This window comes from Telmatherina bonti (genome assembly GCF_933228915.1).
Source record: "Telmatherina bonti genome assembly, chromosome: 23".
In the NCBI taxonomy this organism is placed as follows: Eukaryota; Metazoa; Chordata; class Actinopteri; order Atheriniformes; family Telmatherinidae; genus Telmatherina; species Telmatherina bonti.
The window spans coordinates 8729421-8748488 of NC_136632.1; the positions used below are offsets into that span (position 1 = coordinate 8729421).

General features: G+C 36.6%; 1 protein-coding gene across 1 annotated transcript in view; it reads right to left on the reverse strand.

Annotated features, from left to right (window-relative positions):
• LOC306773218 (voltage-dependent calcium channel subunit alpha-2/delta-1-like) overlaps positions 1-19068 on the reverse strand; it is a 127521-nt gene that overhangs the window by 100371 nt on the left and 8082 nt on the right. The window contains exon 2 of the mRNA XM_079262973.1: positions 2484-2565. Within this exon, the coding sequence (XP_079119099.1) occupies positions 2484-2565 (82 nt within the window). The remainder of the gene's footprint in view (positions 1-2483; positions 2566-19068) is intronic.

Below are 19068 nucleotides of genomic sequence, written 5' to 3' on the forward strand. Positions count from 1 at the left end.
AACAGCCAATTATTTAGCAGCCTAAAGGGATTTTAGTGTCTAACTTCAATCCACAAAACAATGACACATGCGTTTTGGTATACATGTTCCAGACATGATGTGGACTTTTCTTTACTGATAACTAAAAAAAAAAAAAAAAGAAAAACAAACAAACAAAAAAACAAAAGAAAAGATAGGGTAAAATAAAATAAAATATACTGGGAAATTTTGTTTTCAGTTTTGGTATTAGCAAATGCTAAAATGTCTTCTCCTTGATAATAATTAGCTATTTGTATACTAGTCCTAAACTGTAGATACTGTATATGACACATTGCTCAAATAAGGGTGTTTAATTCTGGCAAAAAGTCACACTTCCTCATCCCAAGAAAATATATTACACACTCTGCAATACTTTAAAGCTGACAATTTTCTTATCAGAGCGATCCAAAGTGCCACATACAATCTGTCAGTCAACATGGATCTGAAATAATTCTCCTTTTGTCAGATGTGAGTTTATATACAAGTGTACATGTGTGGACCGTAGTTGTGATGCTGATCTCATCTGAGCGTGTGCATTGGGCTTACAGTATGGGATGATGCAGTACTATGTCTAATGAGAAGCTACTATATATAGTTTGGTGATCTGTTGTGACAGCTTAGGTCATGCAAGGAGGGTTAATTAGAGTGAGAGAGGCAAGTGACAGAAAGTACACGCCATAAATTTTGCCAGCACTGAATCTGCTTAATGGATTTTACCTAAAGCTGAATTGAAATGAAGGCAGCTCTATGATTTTGACTTATTTTACACTTTTTTTATAAGTTAAGTAAAAAATAATTTGTATTTATACAAAATGCTGTGGCAGCTTAAATATTAGCAAATAATTATAACAAAAATAAAAGCTAAAATAATATCAATAATAGAAGAAAAAAGTCAAATATTAAAACTTTTTTCTGTTGTTCTGTACTTTCTGTTGTAGCTTACTTTGCATTTTTACTTTTAAAGATATTTTTTTGTCTGTTTTCTAGATATGAGGGAGATATTGTATTAAATAGTCCAAACTGGTGAGGGGAAATAAGGACAAAAAATGAAAAAAACAACAACAATAACTAAAAACAAACAAACAAACAAAAAAAAAAACCCAAACAAAAACAGGACATTCAGCTGGATTATCAGTCTCTTCGTCATGCAACAGATTCCAAGCTGGATACAAGTCCAGGCTGTGACTTGTCCATTCCGACATGTGAGTGTGCTTTAGGTTCAACGTCCAGCTGGAAGGTGAATCTTCATCCCCGTCTCAAATTTCTGGAAGACTGAGATAGTTCTCCCTAAGATTTCCCGGTTCATTTAGCACCATCCATTGTTCACTCAGTTCTGATCAGGTCCTGCTGGAGAAAAGCATTCCTACAGAATGATGCTGCCTCCACCATGCCACATGGTGTATTTTGAGAAGTGTTGAGTTTGTCCCAGAAATAATTTCCCTCAATAGCCAAAAGTTTAAATTTTAGTCTAGCAGAAGGACGTTTTTCCAAAAGTTTAGTCTCTAGCGAACTTTTTTAAATTTTTATTTTATTTTTTTCTATTATACAGCCATCATATCGACAGAAACTCCAGTCTTCACTGGGAAGTTTTCCTGCTCCTTCAGGGATACTATTTCTATCTTTGTTGCCTCCTTTAATAATACCATCTTTGCCTGGTTTTGGTGAACATCCCTTCTCAGCAGATTTAGTCGTCGCATTACACTCTTTCCATTTTATATTGACATATTTAATGGTAATCTGTGGTGCTCAATTTTTTCTTTACTTTTTTCCAATAACCCACACATTTTTTCTTCTAACTGTCTTTGAGCTGTTTGGAGCTCCATCCATCAAAACTAATCAAATAACCAGAGTAAGTCAGAAAATTTGTACTTAAAATAAAGAAACAGAATGTTGGTTTCACTCAAAACCTGAGTTACTGTGACTAAACAAGATTATAGTGAAGGAGAAAACTAAAATCTTATTTTACAAAACTAATTTTCTTTAAGTTCAAATCATCTGTTTTTTTAATCTAATCAAATTATTTGTGAAATAGAAGCATTAGAAAATGCCTGGTGAGTACGTCGAGGCTTGGATAGGCTTAAAACAGACCATCTTATTAACTCCGTCACATGAAGGAAAGGATCAAGGTTCAAAGTGTTCAAGACAAGCATGGCGGTGAGCTCCACTCCAATCTGAACATTATACGAATATGAAGTATGAACAAGAATATCAGAAACAGATAAATATTTTAGATCTTTTTTTTTTGAAGACATCTTTGCTTTTGAGGCCTTTATTTGATGTGGTTAATGGCATGCAGCCAACGGTTAGTTAGATGTCAGACATTACTTGTAGGGGGGGTTTAGCCTAATAACATCATGTGCATCCTCCACCATGTAAGCTTCAGAAATTGCATGTACATTTCATTTCAAGTTTATCATTTCACAATTTTTGATAAGACCAGAATATAACAAGTGAAAGTCACTCACCTCTATGAGGCTCTGCCTGCCGCTTGCTGTGTCTATTAATGTGATCAGATCATTTTGCATCCTCTCCACCCATTCTTTTACCCTACAAGTGCATACACACAAACACACACAAAAAAAGAAAAAAATATTTCTCAGTCATGACAGCTTGGATTTGACCTGCACAGTCCTAACAAATCTGTTTAGCTTCTTGAGAGTCATTCAGTTTAAACACAGCACACACCACAAGAAGGCCTAGACTCAGCTTTACTGCTAACTACGGCAACATGCTAAAGTACCACATCGTTACAGATTCAGGGAAAGGAAGTGAAGCGTGAAATAATAATGTTTAACCAAGTGAACACTGTATATTGCTTGAATCTACATGGGCTTTGCATTAAAGCATGAGTGATTCATGCTTGTTAGCAGAAAAGTGCCATGTCTCGAGGATTCTTATGCTGGTTCAATTATTTTTCTAATGAGACAACATGAAATAGATATAAAAGAGCAAAAGACAGAGATGTTCATTAACTTGGATTTTGTTTTCTCACAACTGAGCAGGATTTCAGCACATTGAACTGAAAATCTTTTATTCAACCATGTTGTATTTTACATCAGCATAACCAGTGGTACTCTTTGACATCTATGTGATATGTATGCGCCCATGAATATATGTAAACAGTGGTGACCAGCATGTCTAAACTGTTATAAATCACATTTATGCTCTGTTACGTAACTGGGAGGATTTTAAAAACACCAGTTCCATATGGAGTCCTTGACATTTAATTTAGGTATGCGTGTGTGAGACTATACCTCTCACAACATTAATAAATCTCTCCACTTGTCTCTTGAGATGGATATGTGCATCTCATAGAGCGCAAATGAATTAATTTCACTTTTAAGAAATGCACCCACTGCACTTCAAGTACTTTAAAATAATTTTAATAGTTTGGAATATGGTACAGAGATTGATGGGACTGATCTTTTTTTTTTTTTTTTTTTTTAAATCCAAGGATTAAAAAAGATGACAGACATAGCCATTTGCAAATTTTAGCATCAAACCCTGCAATTTGAAAGGAAACATTTTCTTAAAAACTATGCTAACCACCACAATCTTTGATAAATAATTGCTCCAGACGTGTGCATGAGCTAGGAAATAATTAGTAACAAGAGGGGACACACAGACTGCTCTCATACTTGCAGGGTTGAGCACAAACTAACTGGATAAACTGAGCGGAGTTTGACACATTAGCTTAAAATGCTAGCTTGTTATATAAATGGACTAACAGGGACCTAGCTAGTCAAGGCCCACAAGATTTCACTTTTAATATTCTAGAAAAAAATCAAATCAATTAAAATAGAAAAAAAGCAAGCAAACAATACAAAACAACAAGAAATAGGTTTATATGAAAAACGTTTTCATGTTTTTAGGAAAGCTAGGCTAACAGACTAGCAACTCTGGCTCAAACTGCTGTATCTTCATTCACTCTCAGAAAGAAAACAAGTGAGTGTGTAAAACCACATAATCTGTTACATGGCTCTAAATTTTTATTTCCAATAAGTACTTCCCTTAGTGACATATCATTCAGAGAAAAATCTTCCCCATGGGTAAACAGTTGCATCCGCAATACATGTGTTAACCTCCTGCTGTTTAACTACTAATGTTCAGAGCTTTTAAACAGAGTATTACAGTATTTCCGGTTGAAGCACTTTTATACACCCCTTATCAGTTTGTTTATGACAGCATCTCCCTGACTGTGGGAAATAACTTGCTATGGAGTCTTTTGACATATGAGCACTATCTATGTCATCCAATTTAAAAAATACAGTGTAATTTGAGTAAGCTTTGCTCACACTGGCAATGTGTGGCATAGCAGTAACATTATATATTTAGCCATCTGCGAGACAGCTGTTAGTGGCAGATATAGAACAGACCTACTGTCAGCACATTACCTTTTAACTTCTGTAATTACACGTAACTATCACAACCCATGATGTTTAAAGGAAAAACACCAGTTCACACTACTTGTATGTCAGTAACTGTTTAATATTTGTTGAACCAGTCTGCCATTTAGTGCCCAGGAAGAATAATCATCAATATTTACATCAGAAAGTGATGGCGAAGGGATATCTTATGTTTTTTGGTCTGGTGTGGCAGGATGTAAGAAGTTGGGAATGGGAACATACTGGCATTACTGGCAATGCTAGAGTTTTTATGACAAGATTTTTCATTGCATACCATTACTGCTGTTAGTGAAAAATAAGATTGCAGTTGTACTAATAAATATTATAGTTTTATAATCATATTGTTTTCTTCTGAAAACTGTTGCCAGCATATTATGTGAATCACATTCTGCACTGTGAACATCCTGGACTTGAATATTATATTGTAAGTTAAAGCTGCACAATTAATCTTTAAAAAAAAATGCAATCTCAATTCATACTCGTATAGGATCTCATTTTTAAATGACGACAATTTAAAATAAAAAAAAAACAAAAACAACACAAACATACGGCATTTCGAACTGGGACACCACCTGCATAAAAACAAGCGCTCCCTCTTTCTCCCTCAACAAATGACAACGGCAGATCCTTACACCATGTGGTGCAGATGCCAGCTGGTAGGAAAAAAAACTTGGCAAATTACTCGCTAAATTTGATGACCTTTCAAACCCCCTTGGCGATTTTTTTTTTTTTTTTTTTTTTTTTTTTTTTTTTTGTTAGAAGCAACTAGTGACAAATCTAGTGACTTTTACTGGAGTTATTGGAGACATTTCTGGTGTTTTCATATTGTTTAGCAGTTACTGTCACGAACGAGCAGCGGGAGCCCCTCCCCATCATAAAGCACTTATCAGCTGCGAGGGAAAAAGGCAAAAGTTCTGTAGTTTTCCTTCAAGCTTTTCCGATTCTCCTGAGGACTTTTATCTTTTTGCTTCTATTGTCTGAGCAATAAAAACCTTTTTTGATCCCTTTGAGGTCTTGTCAAATGCTCTTTCTAGCTTGGCATTTTACAGTGTAAGTTTAAAAAAAAAAGAAAATTAAAAACATGAAGGAAAGTGATGGAAAAAAGTCCAGAGAATGTTTCTTGAAGAAAGGAGCCCTAAAAGCCTACAAATCCAGTCTGGAAAGATATTTCAACAAAGAAATATGCAAAAATAAACATTTGTAAGGGAGAATTGGAGCATTACATGGAGAAAAGCTAGATAGCATCACAAATTCCTTTCCTTCCTCGACTATCCCCTTCACTCTTTCTGCCTTACTCCTTGGGGAAATTAGAGGGGGGTGTTTGGTGGTGAGCTGGAGATGTGGAGGGGAAGGAAACATCCCATATGGCTGGTAAGCCATGTAGAGCCACTCTTTTAGCGGTTGTAGACCACAGGGCTAGAAATGAGAGGAACCATGTGAAACTCAGCCAAGTGTGAGACCTGCTGGCACTGCAAGGCTCTTTTCTCTCACACTTGTCTCACTGAGTAATTAATATCACCCACTTCCAAAGCAGGCTGTTTCTTATGACACTTAGATGTTTTAGCCCCTTTATTAACTTTTGCCAGACACTTTTCACTTTGTTTGACGTGCTTTCACGCTCTTTCCAAGGGAGCGTTAGGTCGGTCTTAAAAATTATAAGTATTGTATGGGTAAAACATCTGGGTTAGATCAAAGTTGGTGTGCTTGGGACTGTACAGTATTTAAGAAACTCTAGTTATAAGACAGTTTATGACAGTGGAGATAAAATATCAAAGAAAACCACAATCTGTACAATACTCCATCTTTCCATTTCAGTTTAACTTAGCTCATCAAAGCGAGTCACTATGACATACCAGGTCTATTGTGTCTTTTGTTTATTGAGAGATGTTAAGTAATTACTGTATTTCTGTATGGTCAATAAAGCTTAAAGAAAACTAAAATCTTATAGGGGTTGAAGAGTCTGACAAATGATGAAATATTCTGTTTGTTTTCGCTAATTTCTTCTTACATGATGTCTTCTGGCACATCTCATTTGTCTGTTTCATTCTCGTCATCCCTTTGCTCATCTGTCTTCCTGCTTGTGACCCAGAAATTGTTTACAGTGTAAAACTAAAACACATATCAGGTGTTTCTCAAGAATCAAAGAGAGATTTAAGGAAAACATATTAAACATATTCTGTTACACCAATGAATGGGGGGGGGGGGTTGCATGGTATACCAGATAGTACAAGTACCTCCGGGTACTACAAGTACCTACCAGGATCCCCAACACAACAGCTTTCAAAACTAATGCATGACTGCATTTATAAACAAATACTTCTGGCAAAGCCAGCAAGTGTGACTTAGTTGCTGAGGCAGAACTGTAACATGAAGTGACTCCCAACGGAGGAGGAAAAATGACAAGTTGCGTTACAGACAGACAGACCGGGTTAGAAAGAAAAAGATAACTTAATTTCCAGGCTCAACAGGCATCAATGTGGTTGTTGAAGAAGGAAAAAGAGAGAGAGAGAGCTGCGGAAAGCTCGCTGAAGGTGCATCTTCCATTCAGGTGCACTCAGTGGTCCAGGAATTATGGAGACAGAGATGACGGCTACATGATGACAAAATATGCACCCAGTTTGAATGTCATTGCTTTGTCATACTGGTTCTCTCTGTTCTAAAAGACTACAAACTTCAATTCCCATGCCAGTTATTTATTTTGATTATTTATGTTATTGTATCAAAAGTAGGGCTCCACAATTCTGGATAAAATGAGAATCAAGATTTTTTTTTTTTGCTTAGAATTCAGATCATGATTCTCTCACAATTTTTTCCTATATAAATATTTATTGCACGTATTACCAGCACATAAACTTTACAACTTTACAACAGCTGACACTGAACATAAAAACAATAAATGTCTCTCGTCATCTCTTACACACACAACCTTTGCATGATTTTAATAGTAACATTTTTGAACAATATTTTTCCTGTGCATAAGGTGATGAGAAGTCGGTATGTTTCTTAAAATATAAACAAACAGGAGGGTTGGACATGAAGCTTGAAATTTCACACAACAGTCCTTTAGTTAAATTTGATATTCTGACATTTAACAATAGAAGACAAAAGTGATGGCTAATTCATCATCCATCTTGCATCCTGCCTGACCTGTTAGCTCTCTCCAGCCAGCAAGACATCTCATGATAACTCTTGTTTTGTCTCTTTCTCTCTTTTAATCTGCTTGCATTTCTTTGCTGAATCAGCGATGTGTGTTCAAAACAACCAGTGTGTTTTCTCGTGTGAAGTGAACAAGTTGTATAGAGCGGTTTCTCAGCCTCGGGACCCTGCTGGGCAACAGTGGCTCTATAAATACACATGTTAGATGTCACTATGTCAACAAGTCCAGGATGCAGAATTATATGGTCAGAAAGTTACATCATTCCTCTTTAAGGAGATGTAAATTTAGCAAATAGCACCATGAGCAAGTTTCATCATTTGGTATTTTGTGTCAGATATGGATCCGTTTAGATTAAGAGTCATGCAGACTATTAACACCTTACAACCTCTATAATATAAAATTATATTACGAGGGTAATAAAACAGAAGAAAATATTTGATCTGCAAACATTAAGCTGTATTAATAAATGTATTAAAGTTAGAGTCATACTTCATCTCTATGTTTTAATACAAGTTACTGCATTGCAATTTTTGATAGCAGGTTTGACATGAATTCCTGTAATGCAGGCCAAAGAGGAGCAGAAAACCTCTCAAATCTGCTGAACTGTGGCCCTAGGGGAACAACTTAGAAGGCATGCCTGTCTTAAAGAATGCTTGGATGGTTTATTTTATTTCCCAATGTACACATTAATTAAAATATTCAAAGTTGGTTTGACTTTAACCTTTAACTGTTTGTTGCTACAAAGCAGCACCCAGCAGATCATTTAGCCTCATGTTACACCTACAGACCACTAGCTTACAGATGCATCTGGCTGCTTTTGTATACACTGACCACAATAATATTGTTTAATTATTGTAATCAAAAATGGACAAATAAAAAGAGATGAAACAGCCATGTTAAGTTTTCATATTTTAGTCTTGCTTTTTAGCTTGCTATCACTTTTTCAGCTGTGGTTTAATGGCACCAAGTGTTGTCACAAGGAGCTTCTGGCATTAAGTGGCTAATTTTAACAAAATGTCACTTTTTAATTACATGGATCCTGTTGAAACTCCAGAATGCACAGCATTGCTGTGGGCATGTTGTAATTGCAAGCCAAATAAAATGAAGTGCCCAGAAACATGGAGGAGCTATTCTGTCAAAGTTGTAGAGAAGGTGGCAGAAAAAAAAGCACTATTATGACTTATTTAATCATAAATGAGACATTAAAAACAACAAAAAGGCAGGAAAACCTTTCCATCTCAGTTCAATTTTAACTTCTCTTCCCATTGTTGTCAAGGGTTAGACAACAGGTCACAATCATGAAGGTAATGGGTGGTATGCATAATTATGCCCCAGTATCAAAGCTGAAAAGTGAAATTATTCATATTATTAGTTCTGTGTACTGGGCTATAAGGCCCAGTCCCGTTGCATTGATTGACCGTCACTGCCTCTTGTCCAAATCCTTCCAGTTCGCACTCTCACATTAAAAAGTGACAGTAAAGTAGTTCCTTCTGAAATGAAGGCAGAACAAGCGCGTAAACTCTTTATCTATAACTTGCACATGTCAATATAAATAAACTGGACAAACCTGCAAACATTGTCTGTGTAGCTCACCAATGGAGATGTGGAAATGTTTTCAAAAGGAATCACTGATGACATATGTGCTTCTTAAAACACTTTCCCATTTCATGGAGAAATGTGTCAAACAACAACAGGAAAGAAAACATCAACGAATGGGATTGGGGCTTCAACTTTAACTTGTTTGGCATCTTCAGCTTTAAAATCAAAACACTTTAAAATGCATGTACCTCTTGAGCCCAGACTTAGTGTAATAACAATCTGGAAGTGTTACAACTTATATTTTTTATGTAATCATGTAACAATGAGCTGTAATAACACAGAGTCATCGCAGCAGACTTCTCTTCAGCTGCAATGACTTGGTCACCGTTACAGATTCCCGTTTTGGCCTAAAATGAGGCATAAAGTTAAACAGGCTCCTACTTCTCAGACTGGAAGAGTTGCATACACATATGCATTTACACTTATGTTATATATGATAGTAGAGGTGGGAAAATCGAAGCGTAAAATCGAAAATAGAGATTTTTTGCTTCACAATTTTAACATTTTAAAGTAAAAATAATCCACTATGAAATTTTTGTCATTTTCATTGATCTTTTTACTTGCCTTCTTGGACATTATAGCAGCAGAATGGTGATCTGGCTACTGTGTTGTTTTTCCTCACTGAAATAAAAAAAAAATGAGCAAAAAAACTTTTGTACATTCTTTTTGTTTTTAATCTACAAAAATCAGCATATCGAAGAATTGTGAGAATCGCAATTTAAATCGAATCGGCACCCAAAAAAATCCGAATCGAATCGGGACAAAAGTATATCGTCACAGCCCTATATGATAGAAATATTTTACTAAGCATGAACAGAGGAAAGATACACCTAGGTTCACTGACTTCGCGGTGTTTGAGACACACTTGGTTGGAATTTAGATAAACAGGTGATATAAAATCAACTTTTAATTCTAAATGGAAAACATTCAAACTTTCATCGGGATCTCAACATCCCATATTGTTAACGTGTCAGTGAGTGAACATACTAACTGCAGATATGACGCCACATGTTTGCTGAATAACTCAGGAAAACACAAAAGTCAATATTACATGCAAGACTCCCAATAAATGATCTTATTGTTGACTACAAGTCAGTAACTGAATTTCCATTCAATTTTATTTTTGCAAAATAAAAGAGATACCTGGAAGTTTTTACAAACATTTGTGATTTGCAGGTGTTTCCACTGCACGGTGTTTAGCGCATAAGCCTCAGTTCTCCACCAGGTCCCGGCTGATGAGATTTTACAAGACTTCTGGCTAATGCAAAGTAGCCACGTAGCGTTATTTGGGGGTTTTCTACTTGCTGTGGAGAATTACCGACAGCTTTTCTAAGCCTTTCTCCCCCATTTCCTTTTAAAATTCATCATAAAACTCTAAAATTCACTGTAATTTTATTCACGCGGCGCCATTTTTACTATAAATAAACTGGTCACATGACCTCTGGACGTGACCGACAATGCAAAAAAAGTGTTTCCATTACACTTTTTCAAAAAACTTCTATATCAAAACGGCTCACAAAAGCGTAAAATCTTAAGCGACATTTGAGATGTTTTTTTTTTTTTTTTAAATGTAGGTGTTTCCATTGGCATTTTTTATTGCAATATTTGGGGTTGCACAATTCTAGGTGTGATGGAAATGCAGTGTGTCATTATTTGTGGTTGTTCTCTGTCGCCTTGAGTGCAGCGACAAGCCTTTTTTATGCAAGTCATGTGATGAATCTATTAACCCAGCTGCTGCATGGAAGTGAGCGCAAGCTTATCACATCTGTCAGAAGCATGTGCAGTACATCTCTCAGAGGTTGATAGGGCATTTCAGGGTTAAAGGTCACAGGACAGGTGCCACTCTGTGGAAGAAGCACTTAATGTAATGACATGGGTGTAAAACGTTATTACACAAGCACAGTATCAGATAATCAATGGACCATATTGGAAAAAAGAAGCAAAACTGCCTTATTATCTGCAGAAAGCTGAAACTTGCCAACATTATTCAATTAAACTGATAAAAACTAAAGGAATTAAACAAATGAAATGGCCAGAAACTGAGTTAATTCCTGTTTTTCCTGCAAAAAACAGGATGTTTGTGATGCACAGTTACAAGGCTACCGTTTGTAAAAGTTGTGTTTGAAATAATTTATGATAACAAACAGACTCCATGCTGTATTAGGTGATGTCATGTTTACTTAAAGTGTTTAAACTTGTGCATTACTGAGATTCTCTGGTTTAAATAGATGTAAATATGTAGACGTTAAATGAAGAAATGAAGAAAAATGTATTTTGATTTACCGCTCTTGGTAAAAATCAAATAATCTCGTTCAGCTGACTGACGTCTAAATAGTTAACACAGAAAAATGAACAGTTTCCCAGAATCGAGATCATGACTCAGAATTAGAGTACCGCTGTCTTAATTCTGACCACATTAACCCTTCTGAGACGACAGCAGAGGCAATGTGTTCACGTCTGCAACAGTTTGTGCCTTTTAAAACCCAAAGCCTCCATCCGTTCGCCGCTATGCTGCCATCTAAAACAACTTTGCCAGGATAATCCACTTATGGGATCATTAGCTCAGGAGGCGAATAAACGTGAAAACTCATAAAGTCATAACTATTAAAGCGTCTTTGTAATGATTATTAATGACTTAAATGACATATTTTGAATGATTACTCCATTAGCAGCCAGGATTTCATTCCTAATCTATACCTAACTAAAGTATAAGACCACTGCAATGCTTCTTCTGTGTTGCTTTTTTCTCTCCTTGACAGAAAACATCGAAAAACAAGAATTGTAATCTTCGGTTCAGAATAAGAATTGGTCCTAATTTTAGCCTCTGTTTAAAGCTCTGCGCCATTTCAACAACCTTTACTGAACTCTTACCTGTTCTTGTTTTGTGATTTTTCTTCCTCTAAATAAAGAAAGAACTTGTTGTAAGACATTTCTCACTGTCTATAGTTTAGACATTCTTCCTCATGTCAGGTAATCTGTGTGTGAGTTAGTCTTGAAGAGAGATCTTCAAACTAATTCAGATACATGCAACAAGATGCTAAGTGTCTCGGCGAGATAATTTTACCTAACAAGCATGTTAAATAACTATCTCAAAACAAAATAATCTTACACACTCTGCTCTTGCCAGGTGTTTTACTCTCAAAATAAGATCATAAAGGCTATTTGGCTGAATATAAGATTTTGAGAAGATTGTTTCTTTGATTTTGTAAAAATCAAAGAAACAAAATGCAGAATAAACAAAGATTTGAGGCTAAGATCCATCCTTGAACATTAAAACAACTACATTTAAAAGCAAAAAAAAAGAAAAGTTTGTTTGTATTTCTTTAGTATGATACAGACTGGGGAGATATTAGAGTTGTGCATTTTCAAATCACAAATATGTGTCAAATCTGTGTTTTGACTTGACTAATCTACCAACCAGCATCTCCTCTTTTCAAGCCATTCCTTGGTGGACTGGGGCAAAGCAGTGAATTTTATACCACACATTCACCATTTCCTTCTTCTTTGCTAACCAATAAATAAAAGTAACACCATGTAAAGACACTGAGTCTAGTGGAAATCTAAAATAATAAAGAATTCTTCGATATCTTCATTGATTAAGTGACTGGGTGACTAAAAGGGAAGTCTCACATCAATACGCAGGTTCCTGTGTGAGCAGCTGCCAATATCATAGCCTCCACAACTGATTTACTCCACTCCAGTATCCTCCCACCTTGTAAACATCCTCATGTTTGTAGTCTCCAGACCTAGTCTGCACATCCACGACTGACCTCTGAATACTGCTGAAATAATCACTGAAGAATAATCGTACAGCAAACGTCGCTCCTTCGCTCTGTGAGTTGTTGAAAGCGGCTGAAAAGCATATTTTGTAACCTTAAATGGTCTTAATCTGGGATTCTAATCTGTTCTTAGAGAGGAAAGGCCTGACACAATTAGTGGAGGCTCATGATGGAGCATGGAGGGAAAAGATAAGGATGTCTGAGGATGTCTGTATCAATGTAATTGAGCCACCGGGGAGAAGCAAATAAGAGCTCTGACGACGATGCAATGCAGCTAATAAGCCGCGGGCTTGACTGAGCATCACATGAGACAAACAACCACATTCTGTTCTTCCTTTTTATCCTTCTGTTTCTATTTCACTCTCTTTTGCCAACATGTAAAAAAAAAAAAAACTACTAAATGAATTAGTTTATTTGATTAGATTCAGCTTTTAAACTCTTTTCTTATTCTTTTGTATCATTTTATAAATCTGAATTGAATTTTCTGATTTCCTTTAAAGTAGGAAAATAAAATGTCTTTCAACCCAACAACCTGAACTACAGCATATGTATTTAATTAGAAAGAAGTTATATTACTGCAAGCCTTCCTTAGTTGCTCTAACCCTCACATGTTTCTCTACAAAGTACAAGAGACAAGTGATGATATTTCCGCCTTTATTGAGGTCAATAAGTGTGTAAGTGTGGGCTTTGCAAACGTCTCTTGGTCTTATTGTCCTCCGTTGCTGAATGTTATTGATGTTCCTGCCTCTCCTGTATATTTTCATGTTAGCCAGGAACACACAACTTCATCTATACAAGTCTGAAGTATTTTGCACGCTTCACAAAGCACTTGTGTTGAGATGTTTTGCAGTTGCTAATGAGCAGATTTGACATTATATCTCCTCATTTCCAGGTCTTTGGCTGCTGGATGTCATAAACTTTCTTTAATCTCACAAAAAACAAGCAAAGCTGAAGAGCATAAACATTGTCCACAGTGAACTGGGAGATTCAGTACGTGCATGGAGGCAGCTACCGTTTTTCTGGTTGGTGGAAAATCGCATTAAAGCATCTAATTTTCTTTTCCTTATTTTAACATATTTAAACAAAAAGTAGGGGGGTGACACTTGAAACCTGATTAAACAAGCTCTTTGAGGAAATGTTTTGTGATGAATTACTGCACTTTACTGTGAATTTAACCTATTTAATCATTACATGTAAAGGCAAGTTTATTCATATAGCACAATTCAACAGCAGGGGGATTCAAAGTACTTTACAGACAATAAAACGTTAAAAAATAAGACACAGTTTAAAATTTAAACAATAAAGCAAGAAAAAGGGAATCATTTTAGATAAAAACTAATAAAATCATGATCAGTTGCAGCTTAAAGAAACATAGGCAGATTAGGACTTAAAATAAACTTAACCATTTGATGCATCAATTGTTTAAAAAACAATATCACTTTTTTTTTAATACATGTAATATTTTATTTATACAGACATGTACACGGACACCTTTCTTTGTCTTTATCTTTGATTTTTTATTTAGTTTATTCATTTGATTTATTTTAACAGAAATATCTGTAAAATAAAATATTGTTGTATTTATATAATAGAAATATTCTATAGAAATGTAATTGTATCACTTTTTTGTTCTGTTTATTACTGAAGTGAACTAGGTAATTATGTGTTCATGGATAGGTGAAATTTTATACTATATGTGTCAGTGTGTCTATAAGTGGCAGTGTGTTGGGAAACTCTTAATGTCCACTCAAGTGGCTGAATTGTAAAAATACCATCCTCACTTATGAATACACTAGAAAACAGCCTTTAAATAGGTGTTTAACGTGGTGTACATTATGCATCAAAGGGTTGAATTAGCTTTGAATGAAAACTTCGGAAATGCAGCTGAGAACAGGAGGGTCTTTAACCTGGATGTTTCGGCTGATCTGAGGCTTTCTAGGAGTTTGTTCCAGACATGTGAAGCATAGAAGCTGAATGCAGCCTCTCTGTGTCTCTTTGTGACTCTGGGAACTGAGAAAAGACCTGATCCAGATGATCTGAGGGGTCTGACAGGTTCATACTGGGACAGGAAGTCTCTGATTTGGTCCTTCACCATTCGGGGCCTTATGGACCAGCAACAGAACTGTCCCCTGACGGTCAACCAGCTGACGAGAGACAGAAGATTCCTTTTTGCCCTTGTTTCCTGCTGATTTTCTGCAGAATCAATTCAAATGAAAATATATTTAATTTGATTTCATTTAACTTGCCTATGCCACAATCATTGGTTGAGATTGTGACAGACTTTGAAACCTTGGGTTACAATAGCTGTTACTAGTGATATCTCTGCTCCTCATCCCAATTAAAACCAAGGCTCAGGAAGTTTATAAAGTAGCTATTACATGCAATTCAAAGATTTCTATGGCAACAGCTAACAACGTGGGGAAACTCATGACTACAAATGTATTTTACATATGTATTTGTTTTCAAAAATGAAGATCTGTTATTGTTCAAACTTCATTTTCTTGTAATAAAAAAAGAAATTATAAATGCTCAGGATGCTCGCACCAAGCAGGGTGAAAGTAGTTTCTTTGTAGACAGGCTAAAGCTTGTTCCATACTCCACGAGAAGCAAGAACTGAGTTCTTGTTCTCGAGGCTGCAAGAACAAGAAAAAATGTCTTGTTCGGCAGGTCCATACATACTCCACGACAAGTAGGTCTGCGGGGGGCAGATGTCTGCTTTCATGTGCAATGAACCTGGTTGTTACCTCCGCCGAGGAGGTTGTTTTTCCCGGCGTCTTTTTGCTCAAGATAACCTAAAAGGTTACGGACGAATTTTTATAAATATTTCAAGAATCGTTGCAAATGTAAAAATGAAGAACTGATTAAATTCTGGTGGTGATCAGGATCACCGTTTGGATCCAGGAATTGTTTAAAAGGATTCTTTGACATTGTGCTTGGTGGAGGTTTCCGCCCTCTGCGTGCTTTTCTAGTTTCATATTTAAGGAGCAATTTGTCCGCAGCAGGGCGGGTCGTGCACGCGACTGGGTCCGAGTGTTTTAATGCCACATGTAAAAATGTTCATACTTTCTCACCACCTCGATCAGCTGTTTTATCAAAACAATCCCTTTTGCCAGCAACAGCAAACGTACGGAAGCAGCAACTCCGCTTCATGCTTTCTCCATGTTAACGACGCCCACCTCCAATGTCCGACCAATCACATGATACTTCTCTCAGCCCCGCAAGAAAAAAGTTCTGCCAGCCCGGTGTGTCAAGAACTGTCCTCAAACACGTCCGCGAGAACAAAATGACGTCATTTTCTTCTCGGAGCCTCGAGAACGAGAACTCAGTTCTTGCTTCTCGTGGAGGATGTAACAGGCTTAAGAAAATTCATCTAGCAAACAGCCTTAGAGACAGCTACCCAAACATCTGGCCACAAGCAAGTCAGTGTGGAAGCTTTTCATTGACAAACACCCAAAACTCCTAATTTGTCATTTCAAAGAAGAAAATAAACCAAAAATATTTGGTCCAGATGATAGTCTGGACCAAATATTTTTGGTTTATATATCATCTATTCAAGGTTCCTTCAGATCTTTAGAATAAAACAAACCCATCAAAATTAACGGGACAACAATCAGATGCTAAAAGGAAAATCACATCATCCTAATTTAGACATAGCTGGTGATGGCAAAGCTACTAAAGCCATTGAGAGCAATACTGACAATAAAGTCATGAGGAAATAATCTTGTAGATCTCACTTGTTTTGCTGTATCTAGACAAGAGAGTCTATTGAGTCGACTCACAGGAGAGCAGCAAAGTCTGGAAGTTCAAGGAAATCCAGGAAATACCGCATGATTGTGGCCAGATAGCAAGGAAGAGTCCAAAACTGATATATATATATATATATATATATATATATATATATATATATATATATATATATATATATATATATATATATATATATATATGAACCAGGTATGTTTGCATTAACAGCAAAGAAGGAAGAAAACATGGAAAATGATGTCATTGAACCATTTCTTCTCGGTTACTGGGACCACTTACTGGCTGCTCTCTTTTAAAGCACTTTGGATTTCATGACCAGTATGCCTGAGAAGTTACACACACCAGAAAACCACAGTTCCCAGTCATTCGAGCTATCAACAAGTAAAATCTGAAAATGTTGTATTCGTTTTTTTATTAAATTATTTACAGATTTAGACTCCGTTAGAACATGTTATCTATCACTTGTCTTTATCATCTAATAACTGACTAAATTATATTTAGATATTTTTAATCTCTTTTCATCAATAAATTTATTCATAATTATTTCTCTCCAGGATGTGTCACATCTACGTTTCTTTGCAGTCACCTGGCAACAGGAAACAATCTTAGGTGACATGGGGTGAGGTTTATTTTCCTCTCTTTTTCAACATTTGACCTCACATTCAAGTCCACAACAAACTGGGATGGACTCTGGTCCCTTATCCACCACTCTGCCTGCATTTCAAACGACTTATACATCCTGGCAGAACCAACAGCTCCCGATGTATCACCTCTCCCCACAGGTGTCTGGACACATTAAATTAGACCAAACTGAATTAGCTTGACACCTGGAAGTATTTGCACTCTCACCTGCTGCTGAGATCCCTGCACAATGTAATGCCCTGCCCAGATTATTCTACACACACACACACACACACACACACACACACACACACACACACACACACACACATAGTTCTGCAGCACAGCAAGGAATGAGACATGCTTGCTTTTGGGCAATTTGTGTCAAAAGGAATAAATGTTGATCACGTGTCGTTCTTTTGATGCAACCCAGAGGAACAGACCAGTTTCACAAATTTTGCAGAGTGCACCACTTGAGCCACCAAAAAATGAAATGAAGTAATGATCAAACTAGCAGTTGCGCATATACACAGGTTTGTTAGGAGATAGAAACTTGGCAAACATGCATTTCCACCAAATTTAGCTGAAGATTTGAAAACAATAAATGAAAACAAACTGTAAAATTGTCTCGTCGTGTTTCCTCTTGCTCATCATCACCCTTCCAGCTGTCTTAGTCTCTGCTCGCCTTTCCAACTCTTCTGACTAAACCTCCTTCTCTCTGTCACCTTCACACTTCCTGAGCAAACTCTCTACACATCCGTAGATCCATCAAAGATACCCCTCAGCTCCGCTGCACGCAGACATTCATGTGTGCTGTATAAATATAGAGATTTCAGACTCCCCCCAACCCGCTGGCTAAAATGTCCAATTAATGTCAATCTAGTCGCCAACTCAGGCAGACTTCTGTCAGTGCTGTATTAAGCGCTAGTTACACACAGTGCCGAGTGTGGTCTGAACACAGTTATCAGCAGCTCTTATGTCTCAATGCAGCTCCATTAAAGGGCTTAAGAGAAACCATCATAGGCTGTTGAGGATCCACTTTTCATGGGCCTAGTTGAAAATATAAAGCATTAGATGGCCTGCGGTGCTTCACAAGAGCTATGTACTTCAAACCTCTCGTATGCAATTAGGACAAGTCCTTGGAAACATTTCTATGTATTCATAGAAAAGCTTTATTTAGACTATTAAAAGCACCACGTGTTATTTTATAATTTGTCATTCTGAGGAACTCTTTGACAAAATGACGATGCTGCTTTGGTTGGTTGTCCCCTGTTTTAGCTTGGTGATATATCACTGGCTAATACTGAGAAAAGGTGACAAGAAGCTAAAAGCTACAGTTTGCTTTGCAATTAATATGCAAAAAAAAAAACGAAAAAAACAACAACATGCATCTTAAACCTTTTGGCTTTTTAAAAGTTTTTTGTCCTATAGTTCAGAATTTTTTTTGCAAAGTTACGCTGATTCTCTAATTTTGTTTCAACTGCAACTTCATCCTCTTTTCTTTGCTGTTGGATTGTTTAAATCGGGTTGTTTGGGGCAGGTTTACTTATACTCCTCATTTCTCCAAGTTAACGCCGTTTAATGTCTATTTCATTTCTACTTTTCTACTGCTGCTGCCATTATTTCAAGTTTCACTTGCATCAGTTTGTTCATCACCTGCTTCGTGTCGCTTGAGCATTTGGACACTAAGGATGATTTTGATTGGCAGGGGTAGAATCAGTCCCAC